At 37.9% G+C, this 17284-nt stretch overlaps 1 protein-coding gene and 1 long non-coding RNA gene across 3 annotated transcripts; both read left to right on the top strand.

The window, feature by feature from the left end:
- The first annotated feature begins 4029 nt into the window (after positions 1-4029).
- LOC133215762 (uncharacterized) lies at positions 4030-9062 on the top strand. 2 transcript variants are annotated; one of them, XR_009726485.1, is made up of 3 exons: positions 4030-4243; positions 5598-5685; positions 5820-6760. It is a non-coding gene; the product is annotated as an uncharacterized LOC133215762 (long non-coding RNA). The 2 variants fall into 2 exon arrangements; XR_009726486.1 differs by lacking the exon at positions 5820-6760 and adding an exon at positions 8662-9062 and having other exon boundaries at positions 4031-4243.
- A 162-nt stretch (positions 9063-9224) lies between these two features.
- Positions 9225-17040, top strand: LOC133215705 (M-protein, striated muscle-like). The gene is made up of 6 exons (XM_061359851.1): positions 9225-9479; positions 11495-11658; positions 11989-12025; positions 12149-12171; positions 13016-13071; positions 16002-17040. The coding sequence occupies exons 1-6, from the start codon at positions 9457-9459 to the stop codon at positions 16317-16319; spliced, it is 621 nt and encodes a 206-aa protein (XP_061215835.1). The 5' UTR covers positions 9225-9456; the 3' UTR covers positions 16320-17040.
- The last annotated feature ends 244 nt before the right edge of the window (positions 17041-17284 follow it).

Here is a 17284-nt window from a genome sequence, read left to right as displayed (position 1 = left end):
TGGCCTGGTGTACTTAAGACAAACCTCTGTTTCATCTCTTGAACCTCTGCAGTAGCTCACTTCATCACAGGCATCTACAGTCCCACAGACACCTGTACTGGCATTCCTCTCACCTAACTATAGGTAACTGCTGTGTACGTTTCTACATCTAATCTTGATAGCAGGGCTTCCAGGAGAGTTCAAGGGTCTACAGTCATGGACTGAAGCCTGTAGGTTGTGTGGTCCACACAGACAGTGAAGTCAACAGCACAGTCTCTTAACAGCCACATATGGTTGGATGACTATAGTCCTTTGGCTTCAATGTGACACGGTGTTAAGCTTTTATTCTGTTGACTTCTGAAGCCAGGGGAGTTGAACCCTAGCCTCAGAAGTCCACACACCCTATTTCTGGTGGGAGTTAGCTCTCCTATGCTCTTTGAGGCACCAAATCTCCACAGTCCTGGCTGGCCCCACCTAACTGATGTCATGGTTTATTGATTAATTAAGGGCTAGGTATGATCTAAGTTGGGTGCCAGAAGCAGTACAGCCACACACATTGCCTTCCTTACCGTAAACACCAAGGAAGCCAACTCCAGCATGAGGCCCCAAAGCCCCTTCCTTCCCTGTGCTCTTTACCAATACCACTGTAGTACTCACAATCAGAAAAGAAGGGCAAAAGTATGGGCAAGTTCCCTGCTTTTAGCAGGGAGGAGGGCAGAGCCATGTACAGGGAGCTGGGAGCTGTCCCTCACCGTGTGCTGCTGCCACCACCCTTCCCACCCAGGTGCCAATTTGCTACCACCTTCAGCAGCAACTGAGCATCCTCCTCCTCCTGCTGCACTGCCCAGCTCCCCCAGCCCCACTCTGGGGCCACAGGCTCCCCTAGCAGGGGCCATTGGGGCCACACAGGGCTCGTATAATTAGACTAACTTGAGTCATTCATTATGAGCAATTTGCATGCACATTTGTGGGATTTTTTTCCTTCTTTTTTTTTCCTGATCACTAATTAGGAGACCTTTAACTTCAGCTTATTCCCTGCAGAACTGACCTGGGTGGTGAGTCTGCCATTTTGCCTGCCCCCATTTTAGGGCTGAACACTCATTAGTTAATATGGTGCCTTTGCTGGTATGAGGCTGTAAAGCTGGAGTACTTTATAATTTCAACGTGATTTGCTTCAGGCATGAACCCTGCTTATCCTTTCATTCACATGGGGAAATAAATGTAGCTGAATCAGTTACACTAGTGTTAATTCTCTACAAATTAATCCAAAATTATCCTTTTCATTGACTGTCGAGCCTGTTTATACAAATGAAACTGTGAAAAGCTGAGTGTCTGATTATATGCTTTTCACCAGTGTACTTTTTGTTCATAAGGTCAGAACATTTTATGTAAATGAAATCTAGGTTGTGGGCTGTTTGCACACTCATCATTTTAAATATGCCATTGCCCTTATAATGTTTGTTACTGTTAGTCTGTGACTGGCTATTAGGTTCACATGGTACTGTTATGCTTGTTTATGGCTGATATTTGCACATAGGAAGAGTTTGAAAAATAAAGCGTGCATTTGTCCTATGAACTTCAGACACCTGACATTCAAGTTAGAAGTGTGGCTGCCCTGAGCTATTTCTATGATAATAAAATCATCTACCTCCCCAGGCCATATTCATAGCACTTTGCCTGGTCTCTTCTATGCTCTCTTTAGTGTTCCTGTGCACAGGAGGTGTTTTTACCTCTTGAAAGAGCCTGGGATAATGTGAAAGAAGTACCTAAAAACGAAGGCATTTTTTCCTGACTTTCTCAAAGGCCATGGCATGAAACAGGGGAGTTAGGAAACCAGGGTAACTGGAAGCTTGTGTAGGGCAGAGGTCTGACTGTATGATCAAGGTCTATAAAAATAATGAAGAAAAAAGGGTATATCAAAAGTAATATGCAACACTTACCGTACTGCTTATTTTCTATGTGATTGGACCTGATGGGCTTTTGATTGACTTAGTATTTGATTCTGAGTCAGCTGGAATTGCTGGCCCCTGCATGCTAGTAGAACGTGTTTGTCCATCTGAATGATAATCTGATGGTGGTTGCTTTTTATTGTGTGTTTATCTTTCTTCATAAGGCAGTATCTATTATAATTTTTCCTTAAGTATTTCTAAATTGCATAACATTCAGAAGCTACCTGGTCTTGCATAGCTCTGACCCTTATTTGTACTGTGTCTCTAAAAGCAAGATTTTTGATGTGTGTGTAAACAGTGAAAAAAGGAACTTTTCATAGCAAATGTCAACATGAAATAACTTTGGCACTGCAAACTGTATGTGTCTGAAACTCAGTCTGTTTATTGTCAGATTGAGTGCTAACAGTCTTTGATGAAAAAATGTTGAAAAGCATTAAAGGCTTGTTCCTTCAGGCTTTGTTCAAATAAAATTGCCACTGCTGTCATATGACCACAGGAATAGTCACTTTTAGTTACTGGTAAATGTAAAACGCTGCTCGCTTTTCTAAACCAAGGCATTGCTTTGGGCCAGGTTGTGATCCCAAATAGTCTGTCAGAGGTCCATATCAACCACACTGCTTATTAAGCAGCAATATATGTAATTTAAGCAGGTTTTATAGAGATGTCCAAGAAAGAGGCCCTCCTATTTGTCTAGTCATCTCTAAAGAGAACTTTCATAGAGCTGTTCACCTATGGAATGACTTCTCTAATAAGATAGGGTTAGAAATTGGTGCATGCTTTTTCCTCCAAGCAGGCCACTTAGAAACTATTTAAGATCTGTATTAACTTCTGGGCTGCCCTCTATATATTTGTTCAGTTCTTTTTTAAGGAGGCTTTTTAAAGCAACTGCCTGGGGACTTAGAAATGTACTGACAGCTTTGTCCTTCTACCAAAGCCATGCTCACTGAGAATTCAGGCTACAAACAGAAATGCCATCACATTTTTGTGATTTTTGAAGGATGGAGATAGTGATGTCAGATAAACCATAGTGTTTCAGAAAGAGAGAAAAAAAATATATATATATTGCCAAGGTTTCTAGAAAGAACTGGGCTTTTAATTTCTTTGAATTCACAGTTTGAGGTCATTCATCCAGCTCTATTTTAAGCGACACCAATATAAAATGTGTTTTTCAAAATTAGAGCAGTACTTGAGGTATAACTGGTCTATTTATGCATTGCTTAGATGAGCTGCTGCTACTATAGAAAAATCCTGGCTTTCAAGCAACTTCTCTGCATTTTCACTGCATTATAATCCCCTTTGTGTTGGGAGAGACTGCAGTTTGTAGGATTCCTTAAGTGTTTGTGCTTCCCATATTATAGAATGTAGTAGAAAAAGAGGATTTCTGGTGCAGCTTGCAATTTTGAAGTCTGAAATGCTTTCAGAATAGTAATTCCAGAAGCTTTCTGCAGTTTAGCCCTGAAAAACATTGCTTAGATAGCTGGGATAAATCTGCAATTTGGCTGAAGACTCTCTAAGATAGGGGTAAATTCTGTACACAGCCTTCTAGAGACACATTCAAACAGAAAAATGTAAAGGAGAGAGTTTAGGAACTCTAATTTCAAAGATACTTCTTACAGATATTTCTAGAAAAACTATGATCTGAGTGCAAAAACCTTTACAAGAAGAGAGATTGACAGGACTGATAGGACAAGGGGTAATGTGTTTAAACTTAAACAGGGGAAGTTCAGGTTAGATATAAAGAAGAGGTTCTTTACTGTGAAGGTGCTGAGGCACTGGAACAGGCTGCCCAAAGAGGTGGTAAATGCTCCATCCCTGGCAGTGTCCAAGGCCAGGCTGGAGAGAGCCTTGAGTGACGTGGTCTAGTGTGAGGCATCCCTGTCCATGGCAGGGGGGTTGGAACTTGATGATCTTAAGATCCTTTCTAACCCTAACTATTCTATGATTCTATGATTGCCTGTAAGGATTTAACAGGGCTGTGAAGCTGTAAGCTGTATACTTCTGACCAGTTCTGTCCTGCAAATAAATACTGTAGAACTATGATTTGCTTAGTAGGGTTCTGTTGAAATTGGGTTTTATTTATATTTATTTGACGTGTTAAAAAAACCCCACTGGTTTCTGTTGAAACTACCTGTGTGACTACATACAGAGTGATACCCGTCTTTAGTGCATAGTCAGGTTTATGTGCCTTTTCTGTTTTACAGGTTGCGAACACAAAGAAGGAGACTGTTTTCAAGTGGTATAAGGATGGTTCTGGGATTGATCTTGATGAGGTGCCTGATCTGCAGAAGGAAGAATGTCACCTCAGTATTCCCGGGGTACAGTATCACCTCTTGTTAGAATTGATAGTTTCTGCTTGATGTGCTATAGATTTGCCAGGCAGAGCACTAAACCAGTTATCATGATTTCTGTGAACTATTTTAAGGAAAAGCATATTTGCTATCCTTCAATTATCTGGTAAGTAACTAATGCTAGTGAAAGAGTATCTATTTTTGTTATCAGCTCAGACAGTTCATGCTTAAGTTGCTTCAGTGTCATTAGGTGAACTCTGTCTCATTCTTTCTTATTACTCTTTAATTTTTCAGTTTGTTAAAGCACCTTAGTTCTGACAGTGTTTCAGTTTTATTGCCCCAAATGAATAGGATTAAGGTATATGCTTATTTAAGATTTATCTTTATGCAAACAGGATAACCTGACTTGTTAGGTGTCTGAAGCCTTAACTTGCATAATTGCTGCCTTCAAAGTCCAACACCACCCTAGACTGAAATTATCTGCCTACTGTGCATTCCATTTAATTGATATTTTATTTCTTGGTTTCTTATTATTCTAATTTCTTTCCTCCATTTCATCTGCAAATGGACACTGACTTTCCAGTGGTTTCATTTTTCTTGAGCAGACCTTCTGGAGGGAAGTTTTTCTCTTGTCTTGAATTGTTCTTGTTATTTGTCATTCAATTATATAATGTTTCTACTATGATTTACTTGCTTATAGATTTGTGTAAGTCTAAAACTCAATTAGACAAGATCCAAACTATATGTAATATGTAATATCATGTATTTTTCTTCAGGTTTTAAAACAAATTAAGATAACCCCACTTAAACCAAAAACTCCTACCTTAAACACAGTATCATGGTGTTAAGATTTTAGAATGTGAGCTTTCCAAGAGTAATGATTTCTTTATTTAACATAGATACAATTTTACTACAGTTGCTGCTTTAATGAAAGCTATTGAGATGGTATTTGGACAACTAAAGGGTATACATCTGTTATGCTTTACATAGATTGATAGAAAAAAGTAATAGTTTTGGTTAAAGAAAAATTGCATTTCTAAAGTTTGTGTTGGTTAAAGTTGCCCTCTGTTGCATCTTACTACACTACTTGTATTTTCGACGGACTGGGATCAATCCTGTTTGTCTTTCTGGAATAAGAGGAAAAGCACAGTTTCTTAAGGCAATTGGACTGAAATAAGAATATCTTTTAGGTTTAAAAACTAAATGCAGGTCCATAAGGAAGCATGTACAAGCCATTCATAGTTTGTCTAATCTCTCATAAGATTATTTAGCCAGAATTCAGTACAATGTATGTTTTTTAGTTTAGGAAATCATGCAGGGGTTGAGCAAATGTTGTACTATTATCAAGTTTGCCAGTAAACATCTTGTATTTTCCTTGTAGCTGTCTCGCAAGGACGAAGGAGTTTACAAGGCAACGCTATCAGATGACAGAGGTCATGATGTATCTACTCTTGAATTATCAGGAAAAGGTAACATTCAATTTACTATATTGAAATAATGATCACATGTTTCCAAGAGGTGTCAAAGGTCTATCCTTGCAAAAAGCAAGTTAGCAATTTATTTTTGGGATGCTTTGAGTTGCAGTTCTCTTCATATGTTACAGAGGCCTGAACTGCATATCACCAGTTTAGGAAAGGAGACACCGGGCACTGTAATGATTAATCTTTATCACTCTAACAAGCAAGAAATGAAGTAAGTTTCTAATGAAACAGATACCCCCTTTTATATGAAATCTTTTGTAGAGAGCTCTCTTTCTTTCAGACTTTTTAAGCTTTAATGTCTACAAGAACCCCTAAAGCACCAAAGTGCTCAATATGTTGATATGGGACTGTCAATGGGGACTGAGAGTTGTTTTGATTGTAAAATCCTAAAGCTGTTTTGTGAGTTAACTCCACAGCAGCTCAGCCCTACACAACCACTTTCTCACCCTCCGTCTCCCTCCCATCTTACCCTTCTCCCCTCTACCTCCTTGGTGGGATGTGGGAGAGGACTGGAAGACTCGTGAGTTGAGATAAAGACATTTTAATGGGTAAAGCAAAAACCACACACACAAGTAAAGCAAACCAGGAAATTCATTCACCATTTCCCATTGTCAGGCAGGTGTTCAGCAATTTCCAGGAAAGCAGGGCTCCATCATGCATAAGAGTAACTTGAGAAGCTGAAACATGATCAGTCTGAACATCCCCTGTTCTACCTCCTTCCCCCAGCTTTTATTGCTGATCATGATGCCACATGGTCTGGGATATCCCTTGGAGTCAGCTGGGGTCAGCTGTCCTGGCTGTGTCCCCTCCCAAATCTTTGTGCACCTCCAGCTTACTCACTGGTAGGTCGGTTGAGAGCAGAAAAGGCCTTGACTCTGTGTAAGCACTGCTCAGCAATAACAAAAACATTGCTGTGTCATCCATGCTGTTTTAGCCACAAATCCAAAACACAGCACCATACAAGCTGCTATGAAGCAAAGTAACTCTGTCTCAGCCAAAACAACTATCATCTCCATCCTTTATTCCATACCATTTATGCCATGCTCAGGTCCCACACTATCCAAGACATCCTCATTAACCACCTCCTCCCTTCCTGTTCTTTGATATATACACATATCATTCCTTTAATCTATGGATTTTCAAGTAAGGGACATCATGACCACTGGAATAAATAAAAAAGCATGGCAGTTCTCCATTTTACAGTCTGGGGTTCTTCCAGCTTCCAGAGTCTATACTTCAACTATGGTAAGACTGTGGTGTGCCAGAAATGTAGGCTTGCCATATTGAGGAATGCCTATTTAGAGAATTCAGTGCCTAATTCTGTAGGTCCAGAAGGCTTTGAAAATGTCAGCCAGCAAAACCATGAGAACTGTGGTGTTAAATCAAACAGTGGGCCTCCTAAACGATGGAATTAACCTTGATATGTAAAAGATAAGGAGAAAAATTTAACATGAACAGGGCCTTGGAAGACTGCATATTTTATGGAGCTGGTTAGTTCAAGCTCAGTATGTATTGACATTCAAATGAAGACAAATGTAAATAAAGGTAAAATAATTTACTCTAAAATATACCAGTGATAGTAATTTAAATAACCTTTAATAAGTTATCAGATATTACAGTGATCTACTGTATTTCTATGTCTAGCTAAATGTGTTCAGTTAAAACAAAAGTTTAGTTTACTTCTGAGTCTGTAACAAAGACTGATCTGTAGCCAACATAAATGTTTTTTATTCAGCTTTGCTTCTTTGCTTAGGTCCCACTAACTAGTCCAAAGTGAACCTTATTACATCCCACCTGCATGTAGACATTTGACCTAAATAATGAATATTTTTTTGCTGAGTCCTAATAGAGAGAGAAAGGCATGTTTTAATATTAATTCAGTTTACCAAAGATCTTCACATTTTTTTTAGGAGGCTGGGGAAATACCTGAAATAAGAGGAAAAGGTGAATACCAGACCGAGTTCTTAACCTGTGGTTTTACAGCTTAAGAACCCAGACTTTAACTCAGAAGGCTGTATCATCTCTTGATAGTCTTTCAGGTGTTTTTTCTCTGTATAAATTCTGCCCATTATTCTTTCAGAAAAAGTTACAATTTAGACAGCATAAGTAATATAACCCCAGTTTCCCAGACATCTATAATATAATGTATATATAGTATGCAATTCATATCCTCATGATAATATACCAGTAGAAGCATACTGGAGTTTTCAGAGGGTTACAGAATTGAATCACTATTTATTTTAGGAAAGATAAATAATGTGAAGATAGGGACCAATACAGACCAAATATACAAGTAACATTTTCTGAACTTCATGCATTTCACTGTTGCCCCTATTTATAAAAATTCTTCAGCCTTGAATATGTATTCTTCAGATTATGGCACTTTTTTCTTTTTCTCTCTTTCCATTTTATGCAGTGATATTGAATAGGATTCTTCTGCTGTGAAAGTTTCCTTGCTTTTCTGCCCCTGTCTCCAGGGTTCTCCCCTCCTGCAAGCCCATCAGCTGTGTGATACTGCAAAAGCTTAATATGATATTTTTTTCATTTGCTGTTAAAGGGGTTTACATTTGTCAAATACTGTCTTACAGGGAGCAGGTGAAAACTATTTTCACCTAGAATGTCATAATTTCTATTTCCCCTGTACTCTCCTTTGAATGGGAGCTATCCAGTTTTAATGACCTTTTATGTTTCTGGCTTGAGGGATACAAAGAGAGAGAGAAAGATTTGACAGCAGTCAGCTCACTCCACACACAGTGCAGATACTGAGTGACGCAGCACAGAATTCATATGCTGTACTCGGTCTCTAATTTGTCCCATACACCTGTTGCAATTTTAATGGTTTTCTTTACCTAAGGATGTGCAAATTTCCTGTGTTTCTTTAATTAAATTTTACATAACAAAGTTATGCTCTGATTGAATTTTTATGGTGCATTTTCTTTCTTTTTTTTTTTTTTTTCTCTTCAGTGTATGAAGATATAATTCTGGCATTGAGTGAAATCAGTGGTAAGTAAATGCTGTCTTGGATTTCCTTGTAGGTTTTTTATGTTAAAGTCACCTGAGCCTGAGGCAGACAATTTTTATTATAAGTGGGAAATCTCTGAGAGTCATGATGCTTATATTATTACATACATGTTATTAAGTTTCTGAATTAGCAGTTGACCTTGCTAATTGACACTATTAAAAGGGAACAATGTATTATTCCACCTGGATTGTTTGATTTAGATACTGTGACAATTCTGTAGCAGTAATTTTCTTCCCATAAGTAAGTGAACCTTGATACAGAGAGAATGAGATGCTGATCCTGCTCCCAGTGAGAAGTTGGGTGGCATTCCACTGAAAGAACAGGGGTTGCACAAGAAGAAAATTTTTGTGCTGTTAGAATCATGACACTACAGTTTCATGGCAATTACATGACTAGCTTATTTCACAACAGATCTTTCTAGTCATAATGCTTGAAAATGACAATAAAGCCATAAACTTATACTGAACTTTCACATGATATAAACGAGCAGATCTCCTTTGAGAGGCATGAGCAATTCTCTCTTTGAGATAGTTGAGAATCATGGCCCATATTTTTAATTTTCATTTTTTGACCTGACAGTACAAGTAGTCCATTTGACTTTCTCCTGTTCATTCCACTATCCTGTTTGATCTGTATATATCCTATTTCACATAGGTAAGTCGGCCTCTCCACTGAAGATCCTTTGCACTGACGAAGGAATAACACTACAGTGTTTCTTGAAGTACTACAATGAAGAAATGAAAATCAACTGGTCTCACAGGTACATGAGACTATTTTTTCAAATTTATATGAGAAAAAAGATCATTCTTTATGCAATTTTACCATTATCTGCACATCATATAACACAACATGCAGATTTCTAGCTTGTTTTGAATCATCCAACACACTGCATAACAGGGAACATAATACAAGTCCTAAAGCCAGCATGCATCGTCCTCTCAAGGCACATTGGGGAATATTATGTTTAGTATTTTCTAAGGTAGTAGTTACTCTCCTGGTATCTAATTTGGTATGCTAAACTCAATACAGTCATCTTACAGAAGGGAAAATAGTGAAAATTCCTCTCCCCATCAAAGTCACTTTTGCTATGAAACCAAATCAGCCTTGTCTGGACAAATAAAAAAAGTGATCAAAGGGAAGCTAATGCTGACTTCATCTATTAAAAATTCCAATTAAGATGCTTGGGGAGGAAGGATAAAAGAAATATTTCTTCAGTTAGTGAGTGGAAGAGAACTTTTCTTCAAAGAATTAAAAGTGTCCTGCTTTACATTATGTTTTACACACGCTTGTGAGTTGGGCTCATGCCAACCTTATGAAGTTTAACCATGCCAAGTGCAAGGTCCTACATCTGGGTCCGGGCAATCCCAGACACAGCTACAGGCTGGGCAGAGAAGACATTCAGAGAGCCCAGTGGAGAACGACTTGGGGGTGCTGATCGATGAGAAAATGAACATGAGCCGGCAGTGTGCGCTTGCAGCCCAGAAAGCCAACCATATCCTGGGCTGAATCAAAAGGAGTGTGACCAGCAGGTCGAAGGAGGTGATCCTGCCCCTTTATTCTGCTCTTGTGAGACCTCACTTAGAGTATTGTGTGCAGTTCTGGTGTCCTCAACATAAAAAGGACATGGAACTGTTGGACTAAGTCCAGATGAGGGCCACGAGAATAATCAGGGGACTGGAGCACCCCCCGTATGAAGATAGGCTGAGAAAGTTGGGGCTGTTCAGCCTGGAGAAGCTGTGTGGAGACCTCATAGCAGCCTTCCAGTATCTAAAGGGGGCCTATAAAGATGCTGGGGATGGACTCTTCATTAGGGACTGTAGTGATAGGACAAGGGGTAATGGGTTAAAACTTAAACAGGGGAAGTTTAGATTGGATATAAGGAGGAAATTCTTTCCTGTTAGGGTGGTGAGGCACTGGAATAGGTTGCCCAGGGAGGTTGTGAATGCTCCATCCCTGGCAGTGTTCAAGGCCAGGTTGGATGAGGCCTTGGGTGATATGGTTTAGAGCGAGATGTCCCTGCCCATGGCAGGGGGGTTGGAACTTGAAGATCTTAAGGTCCTTTCCAACCCTAACCATTCTATGATTCTACATGCTCTCATTAAGTAGCTTCTTCTATTTCTACTCTAAATGACAGATTATGGACCAGAAGAACCCCTGATCTGAATCAGTAGGGCAATTCTTATATTCTCAGCTGAGAAAGGGATGATAAGACAATAGAATGCCACTGTTTATTAAAGACCTATTTATTAATTCAGTTAGAAAATTTGCTTCTTCTTAAAAAACCCACCAAAGTTATATTTTGACTTGATGCAAGAGCAATACATTCTATGCAAGTATTTTGTTTTCTTAATTTTTGAAGTTAATGAAAGATAAAGATTTTTCTTTCTCGTCAGAAAAATTTTTTGCTTCAAGTTTGGTACTCTGATGTATTCTATGTTAATGTGTATGAAATGTACAGAACTCTAAATTTATGTACCATTTTCCCATACTCACATGTATGTGTAATAAGGCATAAAGCTGATTGTATATGTGGAGAGAAAGGTAATGAGCAGAAGGTGAACAAATTAATCTTTGCCATTTAAGCTCAAGCTAGTCTTCCAAAGTGTTTTATAGTCCTACATGAAAGAAACGAATCTTCTGGGAAATTGCTCCTGTTAGTTGCTGTTCATTTGTAGATTAGGAATGGGATGCTATTCTTTGTAACTTACAGATGATCTCTTACGGAGAATATATATATTTGAAGAATGTTCATAAACATTTCTATTTTTTTTCTAGGGAATCTAAGATTTCTTCTAGTGAAAAGATGAAGATTGGAGGTGGAGAGAATGTTGCCTGGCTGCAGATACGTGAACCCACTGAAAAGGATAAGGGGAACTATACCATTGAGATCTTTGGCAACAAGGAATCCTACAAACGCACACTTGATCTGTCTGGGCAAGGTATATTTAGAAGACCATACTTCTGTGGTGACTTTTTGTGGATTAAACAGAATTTACTGGCAAGAACTTGAGGAATGATGGTAAAACCAGAAAGCCTTTGATCAGAACCAGCTGTAGTTTAGTTGCACAACTTTTATGGTAGTTTTAGTTTTTTATCTGTTTCCACCACAAATGGCATGGGGTTTCAGGAGGTTGGTTTTCTGTTTTGCTACTGTGTAACCCTGCATGGATTTTAAAAGATCTTTAACATGGATATCTGTTTAATTGTTTATACTGAGCCTCAAGTGCAAGTTATGTTAATGGGCAAAACTCTCAATTGTTTTGTTACAGCTTTTGATGATGCATTTGCAGAATTCCAGAGACTCAAGTAAGTGCTACATCTGTTGCATTTTAATGCTGTAGCAAGTGTCTTTACTTACAAGAAAAAAAAATCATTAATATTTTTATTAATAACAATAATTATTTCTTTCTTCTTCCTCAACAATTTTAGGGCAGCTGCTTTTGCTGAGAAGAGTAAGTTTATTTTACATTTTATCAAAAGTATTCTACAATCTAGACAAGCATTCTCTTTAAGGCATCCATCATCATATGCTACCATAACTTTCAGAGTTCTGTGGCTGCAGAAATTCTCTGTTGGCATATAATACTGCAATAATACTAATTTGTGGATTTATTTGTTTCTTATTCCAATGGCAACCCACTAAATTTTTAAACGTTTTGAAAACCTTCACTGTATCTTGTATCTGCAGATATTTGTGAACTATAAGCTATAAGGAGGTGTTAACTCTGAAAGCTGCTGCTAATATTGAGTATTTAAATCTATCTATGAAGTAAAAAATTAGCTGCTAATGCCTGTTGGGCAGTGTTTGCTGAGAGACACACAGTAGGGAACCTTATTACTGTTAAGGGCTTTAGGAATTCTGGTACTTTGGTATCAGTTCCCCCAGTAATGACAAGATGCTTCTGTCCACAGAGAGTATGGCAGAACAAATCTTCCTTCAATCTTAGATATCATTAAGATGCTAAAAACATCCTCCTAGCTTTGCTCTGCGCCCAAAGCACAAACTGTCAAGTTCAGCAGTAGCTTCAAGGTTGTTATGTGTATTAGTTTAGAATGCTATAGCACAATCACAGCTAAAGAAAAAGAGGCGACCACAAAATGTATTAAGAAGAAATAACACAAAATATCACAAAAGTTGTGGGTTTATACATTTAATTATCCAGGAAGTAGTATTTTAAAATATAAGTTTCAACAAAAGCTGTGACTAATATGATGCGAAGTCATAAAATTAGTAAGAAATGAATAATTTTGAGTTCTAAACCTTACATGGCCCATATATTTTTCTTTAACTCCTAGATCGTGGTAAAGTCGTTGGTGGTTTGCCTGATGTCGTTACTATAATGGATGGGAAGGTAAGGAGAGTTTTTGTCAAAGAATCATGCTGACTGGTGAGAAGTTTGCTTTTATGGTAAAAGGGGAGGGAATGCAGATGATTTCATAGAAGCTGAAAGCACAGGAAGATAATTTAAACCATGTGATAGTAATCATTTAATTAAGACACACAAATTCTAAGTAAGCAAAGGTACTATAAGCTGTCTGTGCAGCGAGAGGAAGCACAGCCCAATTAAAATCTTAGGCAAGCAAGGTCTGTCTCAGAAGGAATCAGTCTTACAACAAGTTTGAAAGTCACCAATCTGTGGAAAGCAGGAAAGTATACTGGGAATAAGATAATGCTATTTACCCTTTGTATTTTTGTGTACTGTCTTAAGCAGTTGCTTTTGACCTCTAAAAGAGTTAGATGGACTTTCATTCCAACAGACTACAGCAGATCAGCTCATGAGCCAATGGGACTCTTACTATCTGCAGGCTATCAAAAGCATGTTGATCAGGCTGTTTATGTCTCTTGTATGAAGTAAATCTTCAGAGACTACAGCTGCATTGCTCTGCATGGAAATTCTTAGCACTGGAGTAAGAGGTTGCACACAGTTCTTCCAAGTCTCGTGTACTTGGCCATTTTCTGGATAGTTGGGAGCAGCCATTCTAGGACGACAGGGAACATGTGGACCTTATACTGGATGCTGAAAGATGTTCAACTCTGAACCATACAAAGATAATATTCCTTTCGGTTCATTCCTTCCTTTATCTCTAACACTGGTTTACATGAGGGACCTTATTGTGGTAGACAGAGGCACCTCACAGCAAGAAAGCAGAGAGCTAGTCTTTTAGGAGGTTATGTGTAATGCACTCTGCAACCAACATCTTTAAACAGCCTAACTGTAAGTAAACAGCTCACTGGAGTCACTCCTGACACACAGGAGCTGCAGTTTCCTCATACATTCATACCTTAAAAACTACAATTAAAGAAATGCTACAAAGTTCAGAATCAGAAGTCTTCAAAGGAGACTTAGTGATTGAGGATTAAATAACTGAATATGTGAAGAGAAAATCTCTTATTCTTGCAATCAAGCAGAAAGGAGCAGATCACAAGGAAGTGAGACTTTAAAATCATCTTTAAATTAAATTCTAGCAGGTACCCTGCAAGAGCTGTGTAAGTGCAAGTGTGAGAAGTAAGTATAAAATTGAAAAAAGAAAAAAAAGAGAGTTTTCTTCATGCAATGGAATGGTATAACTAAACAAGTATATGGACACAAAGCTTTATTAGTGCTTCTTAAGAGATTATAAATGATTTTAGGTCACATCTATAATTTAACAAATTAGAATAAGCCCAAAATGATCTAAGATTACTGTGGAATATATCTTTTCTCTGGTAAGATTTTAATATTAACTTATTAAGACTTGATTAATTAATATTAATTATTAATTGCTTTCAGATGAACTCACTTTGAAAGGCCAATAGTCATGAAATGTGGTGTGAGTTACAGAAAGGACAGTAACATTTAAACTCATGCTATTAGTCATTAGTATGATTTCCCAAAATTTTATTTTCATGTTTGCATTATTAAACCTTTAAATATTTTATAGTAAGGATAGTTCCTATGGGCTATTAGTTATCTTTACATCATATAATTTCTTTAAGAGTACTCACACACTTATACTTTCACTAGGTTGTAGGTTCTAACCAGAGCAGGTAAATCTACCTTCAACATTCCCCTCTGACCTTCGAGGCATGTAGTATGCAAGGCTGCTTCTGTATGTGAATATATGAATTTTTTGATCACTCAAAATGTCTTTTTCTTTCATTTTTCCCTCTGAGTTACATCACAACTATTCAGTCATCATCATTCAAGAAAAATATTGCACGGAAGCATGCATGTATGCACACAGATGGACTTCCTCTGTCCCTCTGGGTCAGGATTTGGAGAAAAGTAAAGGGGAATATGGAGGGGAGAGAATATAAGGAAGCATTCTGGTAGAAACTATCAGTTTTGGATTCTTAATTGCTTGGGGTATTTTTCTTTGGTTTTGGCTTTTTGGTTGGGTTCCGCCTCCCCCAACACAATGGTGCATATGTGAAATTCTTAAGGTGACTTAATTATCTAGGACGGAATTTTGGGCAGAATGAGTTTCAAGCAAAGGTGGACAGAGTAGGCACTAATCAGTACAACTTTTCAAATGGTTCTTTTATTTATTCTGTTATTGCTGTATGGAGGTCAAAGTGGGATTCAGTAGTAACTGTATAAAAATTTGGAAGAACAATTATGAAAATTTTATGGGCTTCTTCAATCTTAGTTCAGTCCTGGGAAAATACCTGAAATACCAGGATGGACTACTAGGTCATTTCAGCTATTCTCTCACTAAGCATGTAATATTTTTATAACTTTTATGTATTATTTATTCTTTGTGAAATATTTCCATTTTACCAGCCAGCTGCACTGGAGTCAATGTCCAATGGTTCACGTTGTGTACTCTGTTTTTAAGTGATTTATTTTTAATCATCTCAAGCAATAACCTCAGGAAGCCTTGGTCAGAAAAGATTCCCTCAGTTCTCCTCCCTGTTGTGTACAGGGAAACATTATGTTTTTAAACCTATCATTGCCTGAAGCTCATGTGGGACTAATGGGTTGTCAGGAGTCTTCTGCAGGCAGGACTGAAATGACAGTCCAACTTACCATCTTCAGACAATGTTACCTTGAGGCTATTACTGCGTTACAGTCACTGTTAAGATGATGGAAAGACTGAAATAAAAAAAAAACAAACACAAAAAAACCCAAACGAAAAAAAGGAAAAAATATTAAACCCTCTAATTTTCAGTCTTCAGAAGCATGATACCTGTCTTATTTTAATGAACTAGGAATAAGAAGTGCCTGAAAACAATACTGAGAATATTCTGGTTAAACAAATCTGACTGATCCTTAAAATTACTTCATTTTTCCTCCCTCAGACGCTGAATCTGACCTGTACTGTATTTGGAAATCCTGACCCTGAAGTGACTTGGTTCAAGAATGACAAGGTCTTTGAACTTAATGAGCACTATGCTTTTTCACTGGAACAAGGGAAATATGCCAGTTTAACAATCAAGGGAGTGACCTCAGAAGATTCAGGCAAATATAGCATCCATGTTAAGAACAAGTATGGTGGGGAAAAAGTGGATGTCACTATAAGTGTGTACAGACATGGTGAAAAAATGCCTGAAATTAAGCCTGGCCAGCTTGCTAAACCCAGCCCAATACCACCATCAGAGGAAGTCCTCCAACCTTAGGACAAGGCAACATCCAGTACGAAGAAAAGCTTGATGCTATGTTTGACAAACAAAATAAAATACATGAGCTCTAGTTGAGGCATTCCCTCACAAAACTTACTGGTAATGTCCAGAGGGAAACTAAGCTTTTAAGAGTTTGCTTTAGGAGGTAGCTGTGCTATGGTGCTGTACACATTTGCAACAGTCTCATTTTGAATACGTGTAATAGGGTGTGACTTACAAATAGCAAAAAGCCTGCCAGAGTTTACCATATACAAAGGCAAGTTGCACAAACCTACAGTAAACCTCCATTTCCACCCTTCCCAACCCTCTGCAAAAAGCCCCAGACAACTCAATCACCCTCTGCGAAAAAATGTCCCATCAGTAATGGTAGAGAACTACAGTTAAGTAATATTCAGAAATAGTTCCTGCTTTGTTCGACACACAGTTCCTTTGGCTTTGAAGCCTCTGATCCTGTAAGTCTAGTGGGTAGCACCTCTTTGGTAGTGATACCATTGTTTTATAGTTGTAGCATAGGTCACATGGTTGTATGTTGGTTTTCTTTTTTTGTGTGATAATAAAACTTTAAAAGCCACCTTTGCTCCTCACTGCTCCAAATGACACCTAACAAGTTCTGTTTACTCTATTTCATTGTTTAATTATTACTTACTCTACAATTTCACAGCTGGCAGCATGCAGACTATCAACTTTCAATAAAGAATAAAAATTATGGTTAATCACAGTCACTGAATGGCACTTCTGATGTTAATTTACTCTTTACAATACAGGTCAAGATGCAAGCTTAAACTGGTACCAAAATACATGTATACAATTCAGTAACTTGAGATAATTATATCTTTGGTTCTCCTCTATTCAAAATGAGTAACAGAATTCTTCCATGGGTGAATTTATATCCTGCTAGGCAAAGATTTCTGTATATGTTTATCATGAATTGATCAGATAGAATGGACTTCAGTGAGATTACT

Source organism: Neopsephotus bourkii, unplaced genomic scaffold (assembly GCF_033783945.1).
Source record: "Neopsephotus bourkii isolate Nb327-2 ecotype Australia unplaced genomic scaffold, CSIRO-AGI_Nbou_v1 NB_998, whole genome shotgun sequence".
In the NCBI taxonomy this organism is placed as follows: Eukaryota; Metazoa; Chordata; class Aves; order Psittaciformes; family Psittacidae; genus Neopsephotus; species Neopsephotus bourkii.
This window is presented reverse-complemented; position numbering and strand designations above follow the sequence as displayed.

Coding starts and splice junctions, on each gene's coding strand:
- LOC133215705 (XM_061359851.1), top strand. CDS start 9,457: ATGAAAATCAACTGGTCTCACAG. Junction 12,172..13,015: donor AGCTGCTTTTGCTGAGAAGA/GTAAGTTTATTT, acceptor TTTAACTCCTAG/ATCGTGGTAAAGTCGTTGGT. Junction 13,072..16,001: donor TTACTATAATGGATGGGAAG/GTAAGGAGAGTT, acceptor TTCCTCCCTCAG/ACGCTGAATCTGACCTGTAC.